Source organism: Boleophthalmus pectinirostris, unplaced genomic scaffold, assembly GCF_026225935.1.
Source record: "Boleophthalmus pectinirostris isolate CB_2022bp ecotype Guang Dong unplaced genomic scaffold, ASM2622593v1 HiC_scaffold_7, whole genome shotgun sequence".
In the NCBI taxonomy this organism is placed as follows: domain Eukaryota; kingdom Metazoa; phylum Chordata; class Actinopteri; order Gobiiformes; family Gobiidae; genus Boleophthalmus; species Boleophthalmus pectinirostris.
In genome coordinates, this window is record NW_026571473.1 from 16859506 (window position 1) to 16880737 (window position 21232).

The 21232-nt window shown below is 38.5% G+C and overlaps 3 protein-coding genes across 3 annotated transcripts; 1 reads left to right on the forward strand and 2 right to left on the reverse strand.

Moving 5' to 3' along the window:
- Positions 1-902: 902 nt before the first annotated feature.
- On the forward strand, positions 903-7527 carry mfn1b (mitofusin 1b). Its single transcript, XM_020924680.2, has 18 exons — positions 903-1066; positions 1618-1775; positions 1859-1994; positions 2213-2375; positions 2647-2771; positions 2849-2957; positions 3279-3386; positions 3525-3678; positions 3787-3854; positions 4432-4553; positions 4695-4821; positions 4902-5006; positions 5096-5198; positions 5289-5515; positions 5593-5772; positions 5855-6051; positions 6810-6944; positions 7031-7527. Exons 2-18 carry the CDS (start codon positions 1628-1630, stop codon positions 7098-7100), a joined length of 2277 nt encoding a protein of 758 aa, XP_020780339.1. The 5' UTR covers positions 903-1066; positions 1618-1627; the 3' UTR covers positions 7101-7527.
- Positions 7528-8103: 576 nt separating this feature from the next.
- LOC110160091 (guanine nucleotide-binding protein subunit beta-4) lies at positions 8104-16852 on the reverse strand. The gene is made up of 10 exons (XM_020924706.2): positions 16636-16852; positions 13763-13892; positions 13606-13644; positions 13406-13512; positions 11994-12057; positions 11744-11906; positions 11603-11669; positions 11294-11495; positions 10937-11153; positions 8104-10825 (listed from the first exon to the last, which is right to left on the reverse strand). Exons 2-10 carry the CDS (start codon positions 13817-13819, stop codon positions 10719-10721), a joined length of 1023 nt encoding a protein of 340 aa, XP_020780365.1. The 5' UTR covers positions 13820-13892; positions 16636-16852; the 3' UTR covers positions 8104-10718.
- A 3312-nt stretch (positions 16853-20164) lies between these two features.
- LOC129412027 (alpha-aminoadipic semialdehyde dehydrogenase-like) lies at positions 20165-21226 on the reverse strand. Its single transcript, XM_055164692.1, has one exon. It carries the CDS (start codon positions 21087-21089, stop codon positions 20673-20675), a length of 417 nt encoding a protein of 138 aa, XP_055020667.1. The 5' UTR covers positions 21090-21226; the 3' UTR covers positions 20165-20672.
- Between the last annotated feature and the right edge of the window lie 6 nt (positions 21227-21232).

Consider the following 21232-nt stretch of genomic DNA (forward strand, 5'->3'; position numbering starts at 1 on the left):
TTTGCTTTAATTTCATCAAATGGAAGAGTGAGAGGCATAAAAAAAAGTGGCATAGGATATTTAAATAGAGTAAGCATTTCATTGTTTTGTGTCATAGTTTTGTAGTGCAGTAAGCATTTCATTGTTTAGCCTTGTCCAGTGCATTTCATGACCTTCCACCAGAAAGTTGCAATGTGCACCTTTAAGTGGCTAAGGCATTTGTCATTTCACCACTGGTTGCAATGTGCACCTTTAAGTGGCTAAGGCATTTGTCCACTCTGGAATGAGAAGGATACTGAGAAATAAAAGGCCAAAAGGAAAATCAAAGAGGTAGCCTACTTAAACAAGGTAGTGACCCCTACAAAGAAAAATTCAACTGAAAAAAGTTCGATCCTTCTTTACACAACATTTTTAGGAGAACTTCTCAATGAAAATGAACATGTGCACATGTTACACTGTAGTAACCCCGGGGCCAAGGGCGGGGCCAAGGGCGGGGCGGGGTGAATTCCTTGCTCTGTGATTGGCTGTTCTCGGTCTGCCAACCCTTTCGTCACTGACCACACTCCTTTAGTCAAGTTCTTGGTGATAAAGTAAACACACACAATCCAAATTTATAAAACATAAGCTAATACTATTTTATGGTCGATTAGAAATGTATCACCCAAATACTTGTTTTAAGTCTGTTTCAACAACTCAGAAAACCATAAATATCATCGCAGTAACAGAATAGTTTTTATTTAATATTGTTTATTTGGCATTGTTGTTAACATAAGTGCAAGTTGGTTCAATTCATTATTTAGGCTATAGCATTGCCACATTTTTCTCTCTGTACTGAATATGAAGTTACTTAAAATATAAAGTACACTTCAAAGTAAATGTAAAGCACTAAATAATAAACGCAGCTTTTGTTTTGAAAGCTCATTTCCTCCGCTTGCTGTCAGCCGCAGTTAGCTTGGCCAGTGCCACTTCAGGTTAAAAAACAAGGTTAGTTGTAGTGACAGCAAGAATTTTAACTAGAGAGCAATCAATTAATGTTGCGGTGATCGAGTGTGTTATGAGAGAAGTGTCCTGTTTATAAGATACGGAGGTAAGCTAACATTAAGAAAGATTTATGAGTTGATGCTAGCTTAGCATAGGTTTGCCGCTTTGCTTTATCGATGTAATACATTGTAATGGCTCTACTTTGCGTGTTACATGCTCGTTAGATAGTTTCTTTGGTAGCATCTTAATGAACATGTAGATAGATAATACATTTATTGGTATAACAGCATGACACGAAAAAGCGGTTATCCACGCGTCCGGTGTTACTGTACCATGTCGTTTCTAATCGTAATTTGACATGTCTTTCCGAGGGGTTGCATTCATAATAATTATTCAAGACTTGTGACTCAAATAGCCTTTGAGTCCATGTGAATTTCGTTGTTTGAAACCCATTTGCTTGGGTGTATAATAGAGTGTTACAAACTGCCTTGTTGTCACTTTTACTTCTCATTCTGATGGCTTTAGAAAAGACTATTGGATACATCTTTTGTTGTAATAAACAGTCATAAATACAGAATTGAGTATTTGATATGAAAACACTGATAACCTGAACGTAATTTTCGTGTGTAACTGTATTTGACCTTTCACTGTCCTCAGATCTGTCAGAATGGCCTCAGCCCCTCCACTCAGACGAACAGACTCGGCCCGTGGGGAGTTTTCCCCATTGAAGCACTTTGTGTTGGCCAAGAAGATGATCAGTCAGGTGTTTGAACAGCTACTGGATTATGTCAAAGAGACATCTGCATTTGTTGAAAGTGAGAAGAATGACTTTTCACAAATTTGTAAACTGTTGATTTTACTCTCCCTAAATAATTACTTCACTTGACTTGCTTTGCAGAAACTTGTGGAAATAAATCTTTGGAAAACATTGCAAATGAGGACCAAAAGTTAGAGATTCAAGCTTATGCTGACAAGCTGGCAATTATAAAGGAGGTACTAGCAAGAAGACACATGAAAGTGGCATTTTTTGGCAGGTATGCCCATTTTTTGTTAATTTAAATCAGCTTTACTCAATCTCATTCTATATTGCTTACTTTGTAATATAATGTAGTCATAACATGAATGAATATTCCCTCTGTCAGTACCTCAGGGCAGATATCCCTGCAGAAGTAATGGAAATCTTGGACGTTTGAGTGTCTTTAAAAACCATTGTATAAGTTAATGCATTTTATAATTGTCTTTCATTTTTTAGGACAAGTAATGGCAAAAGTACTGTGATCAATGCCATGCTGCGGGACAGAGTATTGCCCAGTGGAATTGGACACACAACCAATTGCTTTCTAAGTGTGGAAGGTACAGATGAGGACAAGGCTTATCTGAAGACTGAGGGTTCTGAAGAAGAAAAGAGCATTAAGGTGACAAAAAGTTTATGTTCAAAATGTATTCGTATAAACAACTTTTAAATGAGCCAAACTCTAAAAAGGAGCCTTCTCAAACGTACCTGTGTATACTCTGGTGTTACAGGATATGGAAAAACATGTCATGTAACACCAGAGTACAGGTACACCTTACCATGTTTACACTATGGAGCTACACCAGACATGTTTCACTTAAACCACTGACCAATATCTGGGGAAAAAACATTGAAATACACTGACATGTGCTTGTAATGTCACTTTTACACAGACTGTTAACCAGTTAGCTCATGCTCTGCACATGGATGAGAGCCTGGATGCTGGCTGCCTTGTTCGGGTCTTTTGGCCCAAGACCAAATGTGCTTTACTTAGAGATGATTTGGTGCTTGTTGACAGGTAAAAGATATCACACAGATCAATTTTTATCTTTATTTAAATCTCAATTTTTAAATTTTTTATTCTCGACTCCACAGCCCAGGGACTGATGTTACAACACAGCTAGACAGCTGGATCGACAAGTTTTGTTTAGATGCTGATGTTTTTGTTTTAGTTGCTAATTCAGAGTCCACTCTTATGAACACGGTAAGAACATTTTTGTGATTGGTTAGTGTATATGTAATGCAGCAAAAATAAAATATACTAGCATCATAAATATAAATTATTGCCATGTGTTGAAAACAAACTATAACATCAATAAAATAGAGTAAATGCAGAATATGCTACATACTTTTATTTGTGCCAACACCAGCCTAGTTCTTGTTTGTTCCCCTGTGGCATTTGAGCAATGTAAACTGGGGCTCAGCCTCTTAACTTGAATGCCTTTGTTAAAGGGGCCACAGCTTGCTCATCAGCCGCTGATTAAAAGTAATATTTTTATTTATTTTTTTTAATATATCCATCTAGGAAAAGCACTTCTTCCATAAAGTAAATGAACGATTGTCAAAACCAAACATCTTTATTTTAAACAACCGCTGGGATGCCTCTGCAAATGAACCCGAGTATATGGATGATGTGAGTTGGACTGTCCATATTAATTTCCCATCCTTTGCCATTGGTGAAAAATATTGTATTATTTAGAATTCATTTTTGTGTTTATACAATAGTGACAGAACATAGAGCATTGTGATTATTAAAGAGCATTTGTTGCAGGTGAGAAAGCAGCACACTGACCGCTGTGTCAAATTCCTGGTGGAGGAGCTGAAGGTTTTGGATGGTGAAAAGGCCCCTGACCACATCTTCTTTGTTTCTGCCAAAGAGGTGCTCAACTCCCGTATGCAACGAGCACAGGGCATGCCTGAGACAGGTAAGGGCCCTGCCACGATTGTTTATAATTATATTAAAAGTAAGTCTGGGTAGTGTGCATAACACAGCAACCTTAGCTTGTTTCTATTTCATATATTTTGCTCAACAGGTGGAGCATTGGCTGATGGTTTCCAAGAAAGACTGAATGAGTTCAAGTGCTTTGAGAGGAGGTTTGAGGTGTGTCTGGGTGTCTCAGGACAATACACTTCAATCTATTTCTCCCTAAATTGTCACTGGTACAAAAATCTAGTGGTTGGCTGATCAAATGCATGTAGCTACTTTAAGCTGGTCTTGACGTTTGACCAGATTTTAGTTAAGTGATTAATTTGTCCGGAGTACTATGTTTGTAGTTTCACTCCAACAGGAATTTTGACACTCAAGTGCCTTTTCTCTCAACCTGGGTCTTCATTGCTGAAGTCTAGATTCACTTTGGCGAAGGCTGATTTAATTTGTTTCATCATAGATTGTATTTTGGCTCTTGAGTTCTTTTGTGTTTTTCTTATTGCTTAATTTACATAATCAGTCATTCAGTTGAATATTTCTTGTTTTTATAATTTCTTATTACTGTGACACTATGTTGGCTAATGGACACAAGATGTACAACTGCTACAGCCATTTTGAAAGTTTCAGTTTCTTCCCGTTTCTCTTTTGTTAACGTAGCAGTTATCCATCTTGCCTCTGTTTGTCCCTGGTAACAGTCCAGTTAGTGCAGCCCTGCAAGTGTCACAGTAATGTGTGTGTTATGGCCTCGCAGGAGTGTATCTCGCAGTCAGCAGTGAAAACAAAGTTTGAACAGCACACAATCAGGGCCAAGCAGATCACTGAAAAAGTCAAGAGCATCATGGATGCCATCAACATTGAGGCGGCAGAGAAGAGGTGGGAAACAGTTTCTTCTTCTTTTCATGCTTGTTCAAGTGAGCTGGTAAATGAACAGTTATTCCATAAAAATGAAGCAAGTCTTTTATAGATATCTTTTACGTAAGTAACATGATATTTGGTTTGGGGTTGGGTCTTCAGAGTGGCAGCCCTGGAGGATCGAGAATACCAGATGGATCGACTCGATTTTGTTAAAAATCAGCTGAACTTACTCATTGATGACATCAAAAAGAAGATTAAAGCCATCAGTGAGGACGTTGAATCAAAGGTACTGCAGCACCACATGTGTGAATATACAGTACACTCATTAGATAACAGCTTTCTAAGTCACTATATTGTACCATGTAGGTTTCCAGTGCGATGGGTGAGGAGATCTGTCGTCTACATGTAATTGTCGATGAGTTTCATGGAGACTTTCATCCCTCACCTCATGTTCTCAAGCTCTACAAATCTGTAAGTGCCTGTCCCCAATGCTTTTTTGGTGGTCACTTTGTGTGCTTATACTACATAATGAAATATGCTGTGACATGGCAATCTTACAGGAGCTACTGACTCATGTTGAGGAAGGCATGGGCAAAAACCTGGCCTTCCGCTGCTCTGATGCTGTCACTGCCTCAGTTCAGTCTTGTCAGAGTTACATGATTGGTATGTTTTGCTTTCGCTTTCAACTTTAAAATGCGGAGCTCAGTCATGTGATGCCACAAACTCCTAAATCCTGCCTCTTCTTAACTCTAGAGAGCATGCTTCCTCTGCTCCCATCTTCAGGCCAGGGGCAAATCAACATGTTGGTGCCCAGTCGAAAATTTGATCTGAGTTATGATTTAAACTGTGCCACAATCTGCAGTGACTTCCAGGAGAACATAGAGTTTCAGTTCTCTTTAGGCTGGTCAGCATTAGTTCACCGTTTCTTGGGCTCTGTCAATGCACAGAGAGCCCTCAAAATAATGGACCAGAACTTTAAGGTAACTAATATTAAGTTAATACTTTTATAACACACTTAAAATACAAATAAACAGCTTAACTGGTGTCCATTTTGCAGGCTTCTCAACCAGCGTTACCTCCGGCCCAGACCCCTTCCTCAGGGCCTCCCTCCATTGCTGGACCACCAAACCAACAAACAGCTGTAATGACACAAGACGACCTAATGCTCGCCATGGCAACAAACGTGGCATCCCTTACTTCCCGCACATCTATGAGCGTTATTGTTGTGGGGGGTGTGGTATGATAGTTTACATTACCGAAATTACAAATGTCTGACATAATCAATGCAAATATAACCTCTGATTTTGTGCATGTTTTAGGTCTACAGAGCAGTTGGTTGGAGGCTCATTGCTCTGACTGCCTCTCTATATGGTTTGCTGTACCTTTATGAAAGATTAACCTGGACAACAAAAGCCAAAGAGCGCTCCCTAAAACGCCAGTTTGTGGACTATGCTACCGATAAGCTGCAACTGATTGTTAGCTTCACAAGCGCTAACTGCAGTCATCAGGTCCAACAGTAAGTCTTTGTGTTAGATCGGTGTGTCTAACGTAGGGTCCAAGGGGTTTTGAGATAAGGGGTGACAGGGGCTCTGTGGTTGTGCATGCTGTGCCCTTGGGCAAGACACTTAAGACCCAGTATATGTACTAGTGTGTGAGTGATTGGTGGTGATCCACAGTGATGGTGCAGATTGGCAGCCTTGCTTCTGTTAGTCTACCCAGCCTACAGAATATCTTGCCACCAGAGTATACTGTGAATGAGTAATGAGAAGACTATTATTGAATGTAAACCAAACCAGCTTGTCATTTCCCAATCTGGTCCCTTAAGAAATTGTTTACCCCTCTTTTTGAATGAGTATCACCTTAGATAATTGGTTCATGTGTGTTCAGTATTGAGTAATGAGCACACATTTTCTAAGTCAAGAAAATGTTGCAAATACAATTAAGAGTGCCTTTACTTTTTTTTTTATTTCCAGTTAAGTCATTTGCTTGTGGAATTTCTGTATGAACAATGTTTTAGTCCACTGGCAGAACATGAATGTACTGTATATTGACATTGTCAAATGCTGCTTCTTCAAACCAGTCAGGGAATCTAGGTTTAGCTTCTACATTAATCTCACTTCACAAGACAAAAAAGAAAGAAAGAGAAAATATATCTCATTCAGGTAGTTATTGTTAGTCTTTTGAAGTCTACCTGAAAAGCATATGGCCCTCATTTACATTACCACCAGGTGCCCCTCTGTATCCTAGTTTTATGACTGTCCTTTTTGTTACCAGGGAGATGGCTACAACCTTTGCTCGCCTCTGTAAGCAGGTAGACCAGACACAACGAGAGCTGGAAGTGGAAATACAGCGACTTACTGTCAAGATAGATGAACTGGAGACGGTGCAGAGCCAGTCCAAGATCTTACGGTGAGTTCAGCCCCTCAATGCCATTACTGAATGAAATTCAAACAAAACTATATATTTTAACCAAAATTGATTTCTTCTTTTCGCAGACATAAAGCCACAGAGCTGGAAAAACAGTTGGAGACATTCACAAAACAATACCTGCAGCAACAGCAGTGAGAAGTCCATAGAGATCCAGTCAATCAGTGGAACTATTTATTTTTATAATGAGTTAAATATTTTTTGAAAATATAAAATCTCCAGTCTCTCTAAAATAATGTATTTCCGCTTGTTATTTTCTTCAAGGTTGTTTTCCTTCTAAATGTTTTTGATATTTTTTATAGATAACTTCACGTCTTGTTTGTTTTTTAATATTCCCTACTGTTTATCCTGTCACATTAGAGTAGAACAAATCTATGATCAGCAGAAATCACAAGGTGGCACTATGATTTCAGTTGGATATTGTACCGAGTGGTCAGGTGCTGATTTGACACTAATCTGTTTGTAACTGTGAATATACCTGTGAATATGCCCGTTTGACTTGTTGAGCCAATGAGCTATGAAGTTTAATAAAGTTTTTCAATAAAAATGTAAACCAGAAAAGTCATGGGAGGCTAAATTATTCAATGGTATTTTTGAAAGGATGTGAAGGTTCACACATGGAAAATTGTGCATCATTCCATTATCTCAGTAGATTGTAATGTGTGACACTGGTGCATTTTCATAGAATGGAAGTTGGAACACTTTTCCTGACCAGTATGTTTTTGGGGTTTTGGGTACCAATAAGCAAACCACTTTGTTTTTGAGTGTAATTTTTTGCATTAATAAAGACTTTTTTTTTTTTTTTGTAGCGGAGGGGTCTGTCACCTGCTTGTTTCCATGGAGATATTATAGCTTTGCCAGCGATGTTCCATAGTATGGCATTAAACCTCTCTCCCCATAGAAACAAAAGAAGGTGACGCCACCCGGCCATGTACTGGTTCAGATCTGTGGAGAGGCAGGGTATTTCTTAGCAGTAAAAATACCTGTAATTGAATAAACAGCAGGCAAATTTGATTCCATACTGAGTAACATTCCGGACAAAGTAAATACTTCTCCATGGAGATGTGGAGGTGGCAGACCTACCACTAAAGTTACACTGTGCACCTTAAAATGGTAAAATACATTCATACACACAGACACATTTATGGTTAAAAGCTTTTTTATTGGTTACAATTACTCATGGCAACATATCAGTATCACCAAGCCACTGTACAAATACAAAAAGGGTCTGGTGTGAAAAAGACTATAAAAATTATTCCATAACAAGTGATTACACTTATCACACAATAGCACTGTAAGATTATCATGGCCATCAGGTCCCTGGTCTTTACTGGCTTAATACATAAAATAAATAATACAATGTAGAACGATGTAGAATAAAAGGGCAGTGCTTAATCTGTGATGGTGCTGCGATGGTAAAACATTAACAGATTTTATACTTAGTCCTTAAGGAAAAATCAGATAAGAATACAGACGTCTTCAGTGTATTCTTTAGAATCAGCTACTGAAATCACATTAAAATTAAGCACCTTTTCATTGTGTTTAAAATGAGCAAAACAGGCACAATTTTAAGTTAACTTTTGCTAATACTTTTTAAATTCAGAATACAGTCATTAGATCTGAGCCACTGTCAGTTGATCGACAATGCTGTTAAAGGCTGTGGTGTCTATGATGTGTTTTGTCATGTTGTAAAGCTATTTATCGATTAATCTTTAACTCTTGGAACAAGCACTGCAGAGGTGCTTATGCTATATACTGTATTACTGCTAAACAAGGGTGTATACTTCAGTGTCAGTCACAATAATAATCTTTTTAATGCCCAATATTCATTTAGCATGTTACAATCTTAGACAGAGATTAGTCCATGTATCTTACTGACCTTAAGATTATCATCAAGATGGGCCCAAGACAATATAGTCTTAAAACATCATGTAAAAATTATCCCAGTTGTTAGCCCATCTGTTCAGCCAAATACTGGATAGTGCGTAAAACTTTTTTTTTTTTAAAAATGCCTGGCACTTTCAAGTTCACAGCTCTGGTCTGTGGACGGTTTTGGCACAAATGAAAACGTAACATTAAAAATCACAGATATAGATGATGCACACTTCAACACTTGCCATGCAATACATTTCAAGTATTACATTTCAAAGGAAGTTTCAGGCTTAAGTCTACAACATTCACTCGTGGGTGTGTCATGATGCTCAGAGCTGCAGATGTTTCTACTGGTATGTTTAGTGTTCATTAGTATCAGAATGTTCCTCTAAATAATAATAGCACATCTTCTTGTGTATATTTTGTATGCATCTGTAAGGCAGAATGGGGACACACTGGCAGTGCCATATCTCAGGAGTACAAACACTCCACAAACACAAGATCATAGGAGGCACCTGAGACAGGATGTTTAGGTCCAACTCACACACATATAAGTATTATTAAAGTGTTACTTTTTGAAAATGGGAATAAAAGACAAAATATAAGACTTTTTAATACTGAAAGTCTACTTTCAAAGGAACAGGTGCTTGATGATATAATGATAAGAGTGCATTTCTAGCCCTCAACTGTTTTATACATTTCTGTCAGATATAGGAATTTATTCTACTATATTACCAGTTTTAATCTAATCTCATACATTTTAATAGAGACCCTAACATACAGTAAATGTAAAATAGTGGAAGTATGACATATGCCAATACCTGTATTTGTATTAGTATTTGTCCTGTTCAGAGTTTGCAGGACTCTGCACACTTTTGTAGACTTGTGTGACAAGGATAGATTTTTCATTTTGTCAATTTAGGCCCAGTTTAACTGATAAACAACAGCATAGTGACTATGCCCATAGAAAGGGGTTATTTGACCTATACTGTTTGAGTTACAAATCACACATCTTTTACATTTCCTAAGTTGTGATGATACAGTCCGGAGGAGCAATTATTATTCTGTAAAGCTTGATACAAATTTGACCCCTTCAGTTTTTCCTTAAAATGTTAAATCATGAATTTAGCTGAATTATTCTGCAAATAATATGCAAAAAGAGGACGAAAAAAACATTCACTGTAATAAGAAGAAACTGGATACAAAATGTATTTTACCTATAAACCAAAAAAACATCAAAGAACAGGCCTGATTATCAACAATACCAGAAACTTAAAGTGAAATTGTACATTGCAGTGTTAAAGGTTGTTCTGGTACTCACACGGATAAATTAAGTTTTTTAAGAATCATTTCTGAAATAATGTTGTATATTATTATGGATATGTACATTTAAACTAAACCCCCCAAATCATAAAAATGGGTGGGAAATAAACTACAAAAATATATACATACACATTATATATGCATATATGATGCATATATACACACATAATGCTATACATATATACTGTCTTTATATACATTACATATTACACACTGACAGTCAACATATTTGTTGTTAGTCTCAGTAACAAAGGCTTGTTTTACCCCAAGGAAATAATGGTAAAAGGGCACGTTTTAGTTTAACCATTGATTGGTTACCAAAATGTTTAACTCTGTTGATTCTGAATTGACAGGTGAAAAAGAACATTATTTATAAAGGTTGAGTGAGTTTGTACTTCCTCACAGGTTGTCAGCAGCAGGTGGATCTCTGGGGTAGGTCAGATCATGAAAGCTGACTCGGTGTATGGCCGAAGAGCCCAGGCCAACGGGGGGGGGGCTCCAGGCGCAGGTGGGGCTGCAGTGGTGAACTTCTTGGGCAGCGATTGAGTACATCAGGATCTTTTAGTTCCAGATCCGGAGGAAACTGTCCCAGGAACCAGTGGCTACTGCCATGCCATCCTCTGTAACCCCTAAGCAGCTCACTCTGTTGTCATGACCAGCTAACACGCCTGCAAGAAAACAGCTTTTGTCACTTCCTCAATATTTAACACCTGAGGAGTCTGTGGCCCAAAGGATGAAACTTCCCTCTAATTGTTTTTAAGAGGGTTCATTAGTCATACCTGCACGTTCTCCTTTCAAGGTGTCCCAGACGTTGCAGTTAAAATCATCGTAACCAGCCAATAACAAACGACCACTTTTGGAAAATGCCACAGAAGTGATTCCACAGATAATGTTGTCATGACTGTACATCATCAGCTCCTGGTCAGCGCGAAGGTCAAACAACCTGCAGGTAGCATCATCTGAGCCTGTTCCAAAGGCGTTTCCATTGGGGAAAAACTGCACAAATAGGTCACAGTTTTATTGATATATAGACAGATGTGTTTGTGTTAGTATTCAGATAATTCCCCTATATAAAACACCTATAAACTGATCTATAAAATATATTTGAAAGCCCATGGTTAAAGGGTGGTACTCACACTGACAGCGTTTATATCAGACACGTGACCAGTGAATGACTGCCTGCACATGCCATCACGAATGTCCCACAGCTTTGATGTCGCGTCACAGGCTCCTGACACAAATGTTTTATAGTCGGGACTTAGTGATAGACTCATCACATCCCCTGTGTGACCTGTAAATGTGGTGGCCTGTTGGCCAGTTTCAATATCCCACAATGCACTGCAAGAAAAATAAAGTTGGATAAAGAATTATTTACAGTGTCAAGTAGTGGTATTAACACTTTTTTTTTAAGTAATTTATTCAAATAATAAGTGCTCATTGCTCACCAAGTTGTGTCCCCAGAGCTAGTCAGTATTTGGTTATCATCCAAAAAACGGCAGCAGGATAAATAACCTGAAAAACAATAAAAATATGATTTTGTCACTTATAGTCAAATGACCAGTGCAACTGGAGTGTGTGTTCTTTACCTGTATGTCCAGGTAACTCTCTGGTGACACGCACATTGCCCTCACGAGTCTTCAGGCTGTAAATGGAGCAAATATTGTCTAGACCTCCACAGGCCACATAGTTCCCAGAGGGGGCATAGGCACACGTCATCACCCAGGAAGAACGCAAAGGGATGGCATGCATCTGTGGACAGTCAAGTTTATGGAAGTCAGTCTTTGAACAAATATTGCAATAAATATCTACACACACAACAGCAGTACACCATCTCACCTTATTTGTTGTGTAGCTGTCCCAAATAATTAACTTTCCATCTTGAGAGGCACTAACAAGTAACCTGGGTACAAAAATAGAAAGGCTTAGATGTAATAAAAAAAACAGGTCGCACAGTGTTAGACACTGTACATTCAAAAAGCCAGTCTTAAGCAGTGATATGAATAAAAAGCTTTGAAATCCTGTTTGTCATGCAGTTGGATGGTACCCATGTCCAGCCTCTCTAATTGCCTGGTGAGCCAGCCACTCCTACTTTCTGTTTGAATTGCAGGCACATCTGGGACTCTACTCACAGGAAATAATGCATCTATTTTTTAGCAATGTATTTATAAGATATGTATTTGTACCATTTCACATATGCAAAAGACATTTCTTTTTAAATACCTTCATATCAATCAGAACAAAATCAATAACCTTTTCACCTAAGATTAATAGCATTTTTTGTTAGCTTGTTGTTTTGGCAAAGATCTGCACAGTTTTCAGGTTAACTTTTTAATTACCTCAACTGTTCATAATAAATGTATTACCCAACTTTCAAAAAATAAGAGGAAACTTGTCAAATGGAGTGTAAAGGTCTTAAGATGCCAAAAAAAAAAAACATGCCCCCACAGGTTTATATCAGTTACTACGAGGACAGGAAGTGGTTTGACAGTGCTACACTACAATCAAGGGAAGGACCACCAAACTCAGTGACTGCATAATGTCAGTGGCTGTATACAAAATAAACACTGGCCTCCTGCAGGGTCATCCACAGGGTGCTAGGCAAACACGCACACGCACGCACACGCACGCACGCGCACACACACACACACACACACACACACACACACGCGCGCGCACACACACACACACGCGCGCACACACACACACACACGCACGCACACACACACACCAATCGGAAAAATACAAATTAATACACATCTAAAAATATTTGAGGCAGACTGATATAAATTAGGAAGAAGACAAATCAGTATTCTTCATCTTGACCTTGAGGACTTTCAGTCATATTAAGTACAACTACTAAGAATAAAAGTAAAAATAGTGTTAGCATTTTTAGAATCATTAATCTAAAAAAGAAATGTTATTAATTATATATATTATATATATATATATATATATAATTTGTAAAGTGACATGAAAGATGTAGCAGTGAAAGTGCCAGTGTTAGCTGTAGTGGCAATACAGTGGTGGTAGTGGTAGTATTAGTGGTAATAGTAGTATTAGTAATATTAGTAGACTCAAGTGATACTAGTAACCGTATAGTCCCACACCTGGGACTGCCGTCACTGCCCCAGTGCAATGCATCAACAAAGAAATAGGAAGAACATTGACTTAACACAGTGGCTTTACATTTAGACTGGAAAATCTATTATATCTGTTCGTATGTATAGTTACAAGATAAGGCACAGTACCTGGAGTCACTCCCCCAGTGCATTGCATAGATTTTGGCCAGGTGTCCCCTGAGAGTGCGTCGCGTCCTCATCTGTATCCGGCCAACTGAGTCCAGGCCAGCTGTGATCTGCCAAAACAAAGGAAGAGCATTCAACTATAAACTACAGTGTTTACATAAAGGAATGCTCTGTTACTACTGTTACCATTTTTATTTTTTTACCTGTGATAGAGTGGAATCACTGCAAGCTTTTCTAGCATCCTAAAAACATATTAACAATAACAATATTATTATCATTACATATGACTTGATCACCACTTTTGGACATTTTATATGAAATGACTGAACTAACAAAACACAGAAACTAAAAGAGGCTCACTCTGATCTGATTGCGTAGCTGTTCAGCTTCCTGTCGCAACTGCTCCAGTTCACTCATTGTCACTGTGGGGTGTTCGGGCCACTCTTGTCCAAATACTGACTGGCACGGGAAATCACTCGCGCCCCAACACCTGCAACACAAGCCAGAACAATGTAAGTCAATGGTAGAAAGAGACACATGTAAAAAGTATATATAGCAAAAGGATGGGACACTTATTTCTCAAACATTGGCATCCTGTCCGGGACTGAAGCGTGTGGGGAGGGGCAGGGTGGGGACGGGCGGAGGCCTGGAGGGTGGTCTGAATCTTCAAACAACCCCAGTCTAGTTCAAAAGGCCATGTGAGCCAGACCCTGACCTTTCCAGGCTCAATCTGCCTTTGTGTTGTGGCACTGCACTACGCTTTGCTCCTGCCATAGAGCTTCAAATGTACAGTATGAGATTCATAAGGCAGTCCAGATGTATATATGCCTTCATGTGCATCGGGGCCTTCATTGTGGGTCATTGGCCAAAAACTCATCATATTCATTGAGTAATTTTGTGGTTGTTCAGCTATTGTACAGTACTCATCCTTATTTTATAATTCAGAAACTTAACAGTTTAATAGCTAACAAGTCATACAAATGTTAAAATCACTTGACTGTTGATACTGATTCTTACTTATGCTTAGTAAAAAGGGGTCTTGGACAGCAACAAGGCACGAGAGAGACAAAAAGCATGTCTGGCTCTCAGCAACGTCACTGCCTCCTCCAACTGACGCCAGAGGGGCTTTCAGCGTCAGTCCACCGCTGATGATGTGCGTGCATTATGATGATCTTACATCTTTTATACCGTATACCTCAGAAATACACTGTATCAAAGAGCTGATCCTGCCCTGACATTCCACTTGTGTCTATTGCAGATCTACATTCAAAACACATGACAAGAACTGACTTTTTATTTTGCAGTTTAATTAATTATTACTGAAATGTGTTTTTGAGTGACAGTACACTGCTGACATTAACTAGGAATGACAAGTTGTTGTGTGCTTTGCTTTTTACAATTCTTTTTGATATTTATAAATGGAAAAACAAATCTATGAACACTGACTATATGAAGAACCATATACATTCACTCATGTAATGAAACAGGAAATATTATTTTGCTTGTATAGTGACCTGCATTTTTCATCTGACAAGAAGCATCACTGTAGCATTCTGACCCCTCAGAGGTGGTCTCCAACAATAATAATCAAAACACATCCAGGTAGCTCTTGCATAGTGACATGCTTTTTCTGTCATGGTCAGAATCACTGACCAGCAGCAGCTGCAGTGCCACAGAGTCAGACTAATTTAACTGCAACTCAGTGCTAAAACCTGTTCAGCTTCATACTGCAGACACCAGTCAATAGTAGTTTAGAAGTAGTATTTGTAACCCGTGACGGTTACATGCAAATTTGAATTCTTCAAAAATTACCAATAATTGAAAATGGCTATGACTGTGGTGTCAAACAACTGGTGGAGAGAGAGAGACATTGTATAGTCTGTAAATCTTTAAGTCAACTAAGCTAATTAACACAGAGTGTGTCATAAACACTCCCATCCGGAGTTTAGTTAGTAGACTGGTCACATTTTTATTGAGTTGCTATTAATGTCATTAATGAGCTGCAGGCAAACTGTGCAATAGGAGTCAGAAGCAACAAATGTGCAATCTGCCACAGGATGGGCTGCAGACCTCTCCATTACAAACACTTGACAAATGAGTCTCGATTTGACACAAATTTGATTAATTGAACAGCCCCAGTAAAATCTAAGCAGCTACACAGCAGAGGAAAACAACAATGAGGGGATGCAGTGAACTAAATAATTATTTTTCACATTATTTTAACATTACAATAAAAAGTTAGCACAGTTTTAATAGTAACTTTGTCGTTGTGAGGTTACCACAGAGCTTCATAGGCAAGTTGCTGTACCGTGTGTGAACCTGTTGAAGCCTGACCTGTTAACTATTGCAAATATCTGCAGAATGGAGGAAATGCCAGGTAGTTCCCAGTAAGGCAAAGCAATTTCATAAACCCTTATAGGTTACTAAAGATAATCTAATGAACACCAAACAAATAAAGCAAAAAAACAAAACAAAACAAAAGGGATTCAAGTGATGGATTAGACAAAAGAAGGCACTAAACTATACCGACTTAGATATTGTATACAAAATAAAGTGCCTTTATCCACTATTCACATAGCAGGCCATTATTGCATGCTCTCATTACGAGTTGATACTGATATGAGGTTAAAGTTAGTTTGCCATTTGTAGGATAAAAAACGCTTTGGAAAAAACGCTGCTAATAGATAAATTAGAATCTTGTGTGAATTAAGTACATTGACACACATCGTTACACAAGAATGATGCCAGCAACTTCTCTCGCTAGCACTCATATTTATAATACCAAGTAAATTAAACTTGTGCTGGTTCTTCTTGCGCTCATAAAAAAGAAAGAGCTCAAAATTTACAAGGTGAATCATTTGTGAATATTAAATCCCCAAGGAACACGCAGCGCAGAGAGTCGTGCAAACAAAACCCAGAAACTCCAAATGTGAAATGAGCAGATGTGATTGTGGCTGGCTCATGGGCTGGCTACACGAATGAGTTTCCTGCGTGTCGCGTCGTTTGACAGTCCGAAAGGCCGCGTTTTGATAACGGTATATTTCTCCAGCTGGGTTAACATGACAAAATACAATTGGGGTAATTGTTGTAATGTCAAAGTATTACGATCCAACGTGACGTTATGGAAATACGTGTTACACTGCATATAATATTTTGGAACTCAATAATAAACCGTACAAATGCAACAGGAAACAGCAAAATGACACAAATATCAAGATATCTGCGCGTCTTACCTGAATCAGGCTTTCGACTCTGTCCGCGCCTCCAATCCGTGCCACACTGCTCCGTGTTCACACGACAACCATGGTCCTAACTGTGAAGAAAACCGTAAATAAAGTACAATTAATCTAGGGGCAACTATGGCAGTTTTAATGATCCTGAACGCGACTAGCCCGGTTGGATTTCACTATTTTTTTTCCTCCAAGCAAGCTAATCACCACACCCATGAAAGTGGGAACATGGCAACAGCCTACACTGAGGGGTGCGTGCGGCTGAGTGCGCGAGTATTTTTGAGTTTTTAATCATCCATTTCACGCACTTTCAAGTAAGAAAACTATCTATAACTATTTGTATGGTTGTGCCTTCACGTGTTTGCAATGTAATATCTAATCTGTCCATTTTAAAATAGTTTTGATTTGGTTAAGTAACCCAGCACGCAGAATGGTATTGACTGTCAGCCCCCTCAACAAAAAGGAACCGAATAGGACACAGGAAGCCCATAGTACTGCTAGTGATTCCTTATTACAAAAACGGCAACATTCTTTTTAAACATTTTATGTCTTGTAAATATCTGTAAAGCACTGGCAAACAGAAAATTATCAGAAATCACAAAATGCACAGGGACAGTTAATCATTTTAATTTGTAGTATATCACGATTTGGAATTACAAATAGAACTTTGAGAAAATAGAAAAGTACAATTTAGATTTAGATTAATGTTATAGCAAGAATAGCCAGTGTGAAATCACAATACATTTTCAAAATTAAGAAATTAAAGACAACTTTAAAATGTGCAACATTAATTTTAAATGGCCACAAAACCTGCCATAGCAGAGAGGACAGCTGTGCAGAGACTCACTCCTCAGTGGGCCTGCAGTGGTCCCATTGAAAAGGATCTCTCCCCATTAGGACAGGATGAATTTTTAATGTGGCCAATGAAAGGGAGCAGTGGGATAGGCTTTTCCATATCGCTGCACGAGCCACAATCAATGATGGCAAGATGAAAGTTACCAGGGCCTGGTTTCCTTTCGGGGAGGCATGGGGTCAGATTAAGTCTAATTGAATTCACACCCTAAGGTGTGTCATAGGCCTACTCATTTTAGGGAACAGGCTGCATATATATGATTCAACTTTTTATTTTCTGAAATAAAATAAAACTATGTCCAGCTGTCTTACTCCATAAAGAGTATTGAATTCATTACGCTTCAGTGTCAGAGTGGCCAAAAGCACATTCTCGGCCAATCAGGTCCCTCAGCTCATTGCCTGGCAACCAAAAGGAGAGGGAGGGAGCAAATTGTCACTGTAAAAATAGCCCATCAATAGCCTGATGTTTGAAAAAACCAAAGGCACACATGTTTGTGACTATAAATAGCTCCTTGGAGCCCGGAAAGGTATCATGTACAGTGTTGCCGAATAGAGGAAATATTTGCATGAATGTAAAACAGGTGGAGGACATGGATAACGTGTGATACAACATTAACTTTAGTACGTTAGTATTGTAACAGCAATTTTGTTCAATATTTTCTGTTACATTTTATTGGTAAATTCATTTTTTTAAATCTTGGTTCTTTAAAGTTATTGGTATGTGTCTTGAGAAATTATTTTTGATTTAATCAGTTAACTTTGAAATACATCAGCAAACTTCATTAAAACATTGCTGATACTGTATGTCCATGTTTGAATAGTCTTATTCATAGTTCTTACAATAGGTGTCTGAACAAAAGTACTGGAAAGCTAATATCAGTCTGTGATCTATATCAAGATGGATGGATGTAACTTTTTAATTTACACATTTCTCTGCTCAGTCCCATCTTGTGTGCAGATACACAGACACATCCTGATAACCTGCATGTGATACTCTGACTGTAGCAAAGACAATTAAAGTTGTAGCAACAGTACAACCTTAAAAGGCTTTATCAGGGCCGTCTTATCCACCAGACATCTCCCGGGGAGGCTGGCCGTTGCCTGGGCAACCCTCACAAATGGCAACTGACGTCAAGAAGGTAGGAGAAATACCAGGGAGAGCCAGAGCTGCAGTGCATAATGGATTATTGAGAGAAGGCCCTTTTGGAGAGTGCAGAGAGAGGCTCGTCACTACTATCACTCTTGTCAAATTTTTCTTATGCCATGAGTACAGATGCAGTCTAATTTAAACCTCCAAGTGGGCATGAAGAACTCAAAGAAAAAAACTTTATAAGCAGGGAATAGGGCAGATCAACTGGCCAAATGGGGATATATTTTTTGAATAGACAAACATTAGCCACTTACTCCATTTGGATTTTCTACACACATATTTCTACATGTATTTTACCTTCTCTGTGTCTGACTTGCTGCTATATACATTCAAATTGAGTAGTAAAATACTGAGAGAGTAAAACTGTACTGGACAAAGGTCATGTTACACATAAAAAGCCTTTTATACTTTTAATTGTTTAATAAACCTTATTTTATTGCATGATTTATGTACAGATTTCCAGTGGGCACGATTAACTGTGTAATCAAATTATGTTCTAATAAATATTGGGTTCAAAGTAAAAGAAATTCCAAATGAGTGAAAAAAAAGCTAAGCACTGTTCATATTAGAAACTGATGAATAAAGTAAAGAATCTTGCTGATTACATTTACGCCCCGATAGTGACCATCCTTTCCCCGGGCAGCAGCCTAATCTCTGTGCTATTGTTGGATCACGGACTCTCAGGGTGGCATTTCTATGAAGAGCTCTCCTTGTTTCTGTGATAATGCTTTTCATGTAGTGCTGAGAGTCACACTGTCAACTACAGAGGCACAGTGTAAGTCAAGTTTTGTGACGACAGCTGTATAGTAGCCTACATAGCTGTAAAATAATTGAAAAACATTAATTTAATTAATTAGCAACCACTAAGGATGTGTTCAATGATTTTGCTGTTGTGAAGAAACTCAATGACAAGAGGTATAAGTAGTAGTTTGGAATCCTCTGTTTTGTAAATCAGATGTGTTACAACTACTTTAAGCATAAATGACCATGCTGTAACTAGGGGAAAAGATGTAGTTTTTTATTAGGCTGTTATCATAGAATTGATAATTGTAATACTGATTGCCCCTCCTATTCCATTTTCACAGGTTTTTAAGTTTTTACTTTACGTCACTACACAAGACATGGACACACACGCACACAAAATAACAAAACATTAACAAGGCTGATAAAGTACCTGATTCCAGCACTGATGATTGGCAGAGGAAGTAAAATTTTCCTGGTTATGTCCTGAATGGCTGAATGGCATGAATTATGGGTGGTGTAGTAGCCTGTGGTATTGGCTCTCTGCTTGAGTGGAGATGCTGTTAGGAGGAGGATCACTAAAAAGAGAGACAGAGCTGGAGTATGAGCAGCAGAAAGGGAGGGCGAGCTTATGGACAGGGTAGCATTTCTGTTAAAGGGATAGTGTGTATTTAGCCACTATTTTACAAACCTATCAACCACTACTTATAGTCTTGAATGGACATAATAACTACTATTTTTTTAACAGTACTGTTAGGGATTTATTGTTTGAAAAAAATGCTGGCCATATGCGTGTAAATGAAGTATTTTTATTGAACAAATTTCACAGCTGAAGCAACATTACAGTCTGAATTGTTAAATACTTTCATTACATAATGTCTACTGAGATTATTGTTTAGAAAAATAAAGTGATTTATTTACTAGATATTGCTTTGAAACACACAAGAACACTTTGACCTTTTAGAAAATTTTAAACCGTAATTTTAAATTCAGTACCACAAACTGTCAATTGCCAAAAGGAGATGTAGTGAGGCACCCCAGGGTGTATCCAAAGAAATAATAATGCCATTGTTCATATATTACATGTACTCTTTTTTTTCCACTGTTTAAAAACTTGCAACAATCCAGTTTAGCATTTATCTGAACTGCTTAATTTGGAGGTAACCAAAACCAGAAGTGCTCTTATTGTTTTCACTTGACCCTATTTAAAAAAAACAAAAACATTTCTACCAGATAGTAAACATTTTTAAACACTGTGGCTGCAGGTGTTAAACATCTGATAGATGTTTTTCATGGTTTACTCGAACTTGATTCCTTGGGCCAGCGGAAGATCCTTGCTGTAGTTAATTGTGCATGTTGAACGCCTCATATACTGCTTCCAAGAGTCACTGCCTGACTCTCTTCCTCCCCCGGTGTGTTTCTCCCCACCGAAGGCTCCTCCAATCTCTGCTCCACTGGTAGGAATGTTGACATTCACAATTCCGCAGTCAGAGCCTTTGGGCCCTAGCCAGCGGAAAACACGACCCATATCTTTGGTGAAGATGCTGCTGGAAAGGCCTTGTTTAACCTCATTGTTCCAGGCAAAAGCCTCTTCTTCAGTGTTAAACTTCAGAACATAGAGGATGGGAACAAAGGTTTCTGTGTGGACAATAGGAGCGTCATGAGCCAGCCCTGTTATGATAGTAGGCTCAACGTAGTTACCAGGACGGTCCATCACTTTTCCTCCACAAACCACAGTGCCTCCTTGCTGCTTGGCCTGCTCAATGGCTGCCAGATACTGGTCTACAGCTTGTTTGGTATGCAGAGGCCCATAGAGAGTGCTGGGGTCCCAGGGATCTCCGATGCGGACTTGTTTGT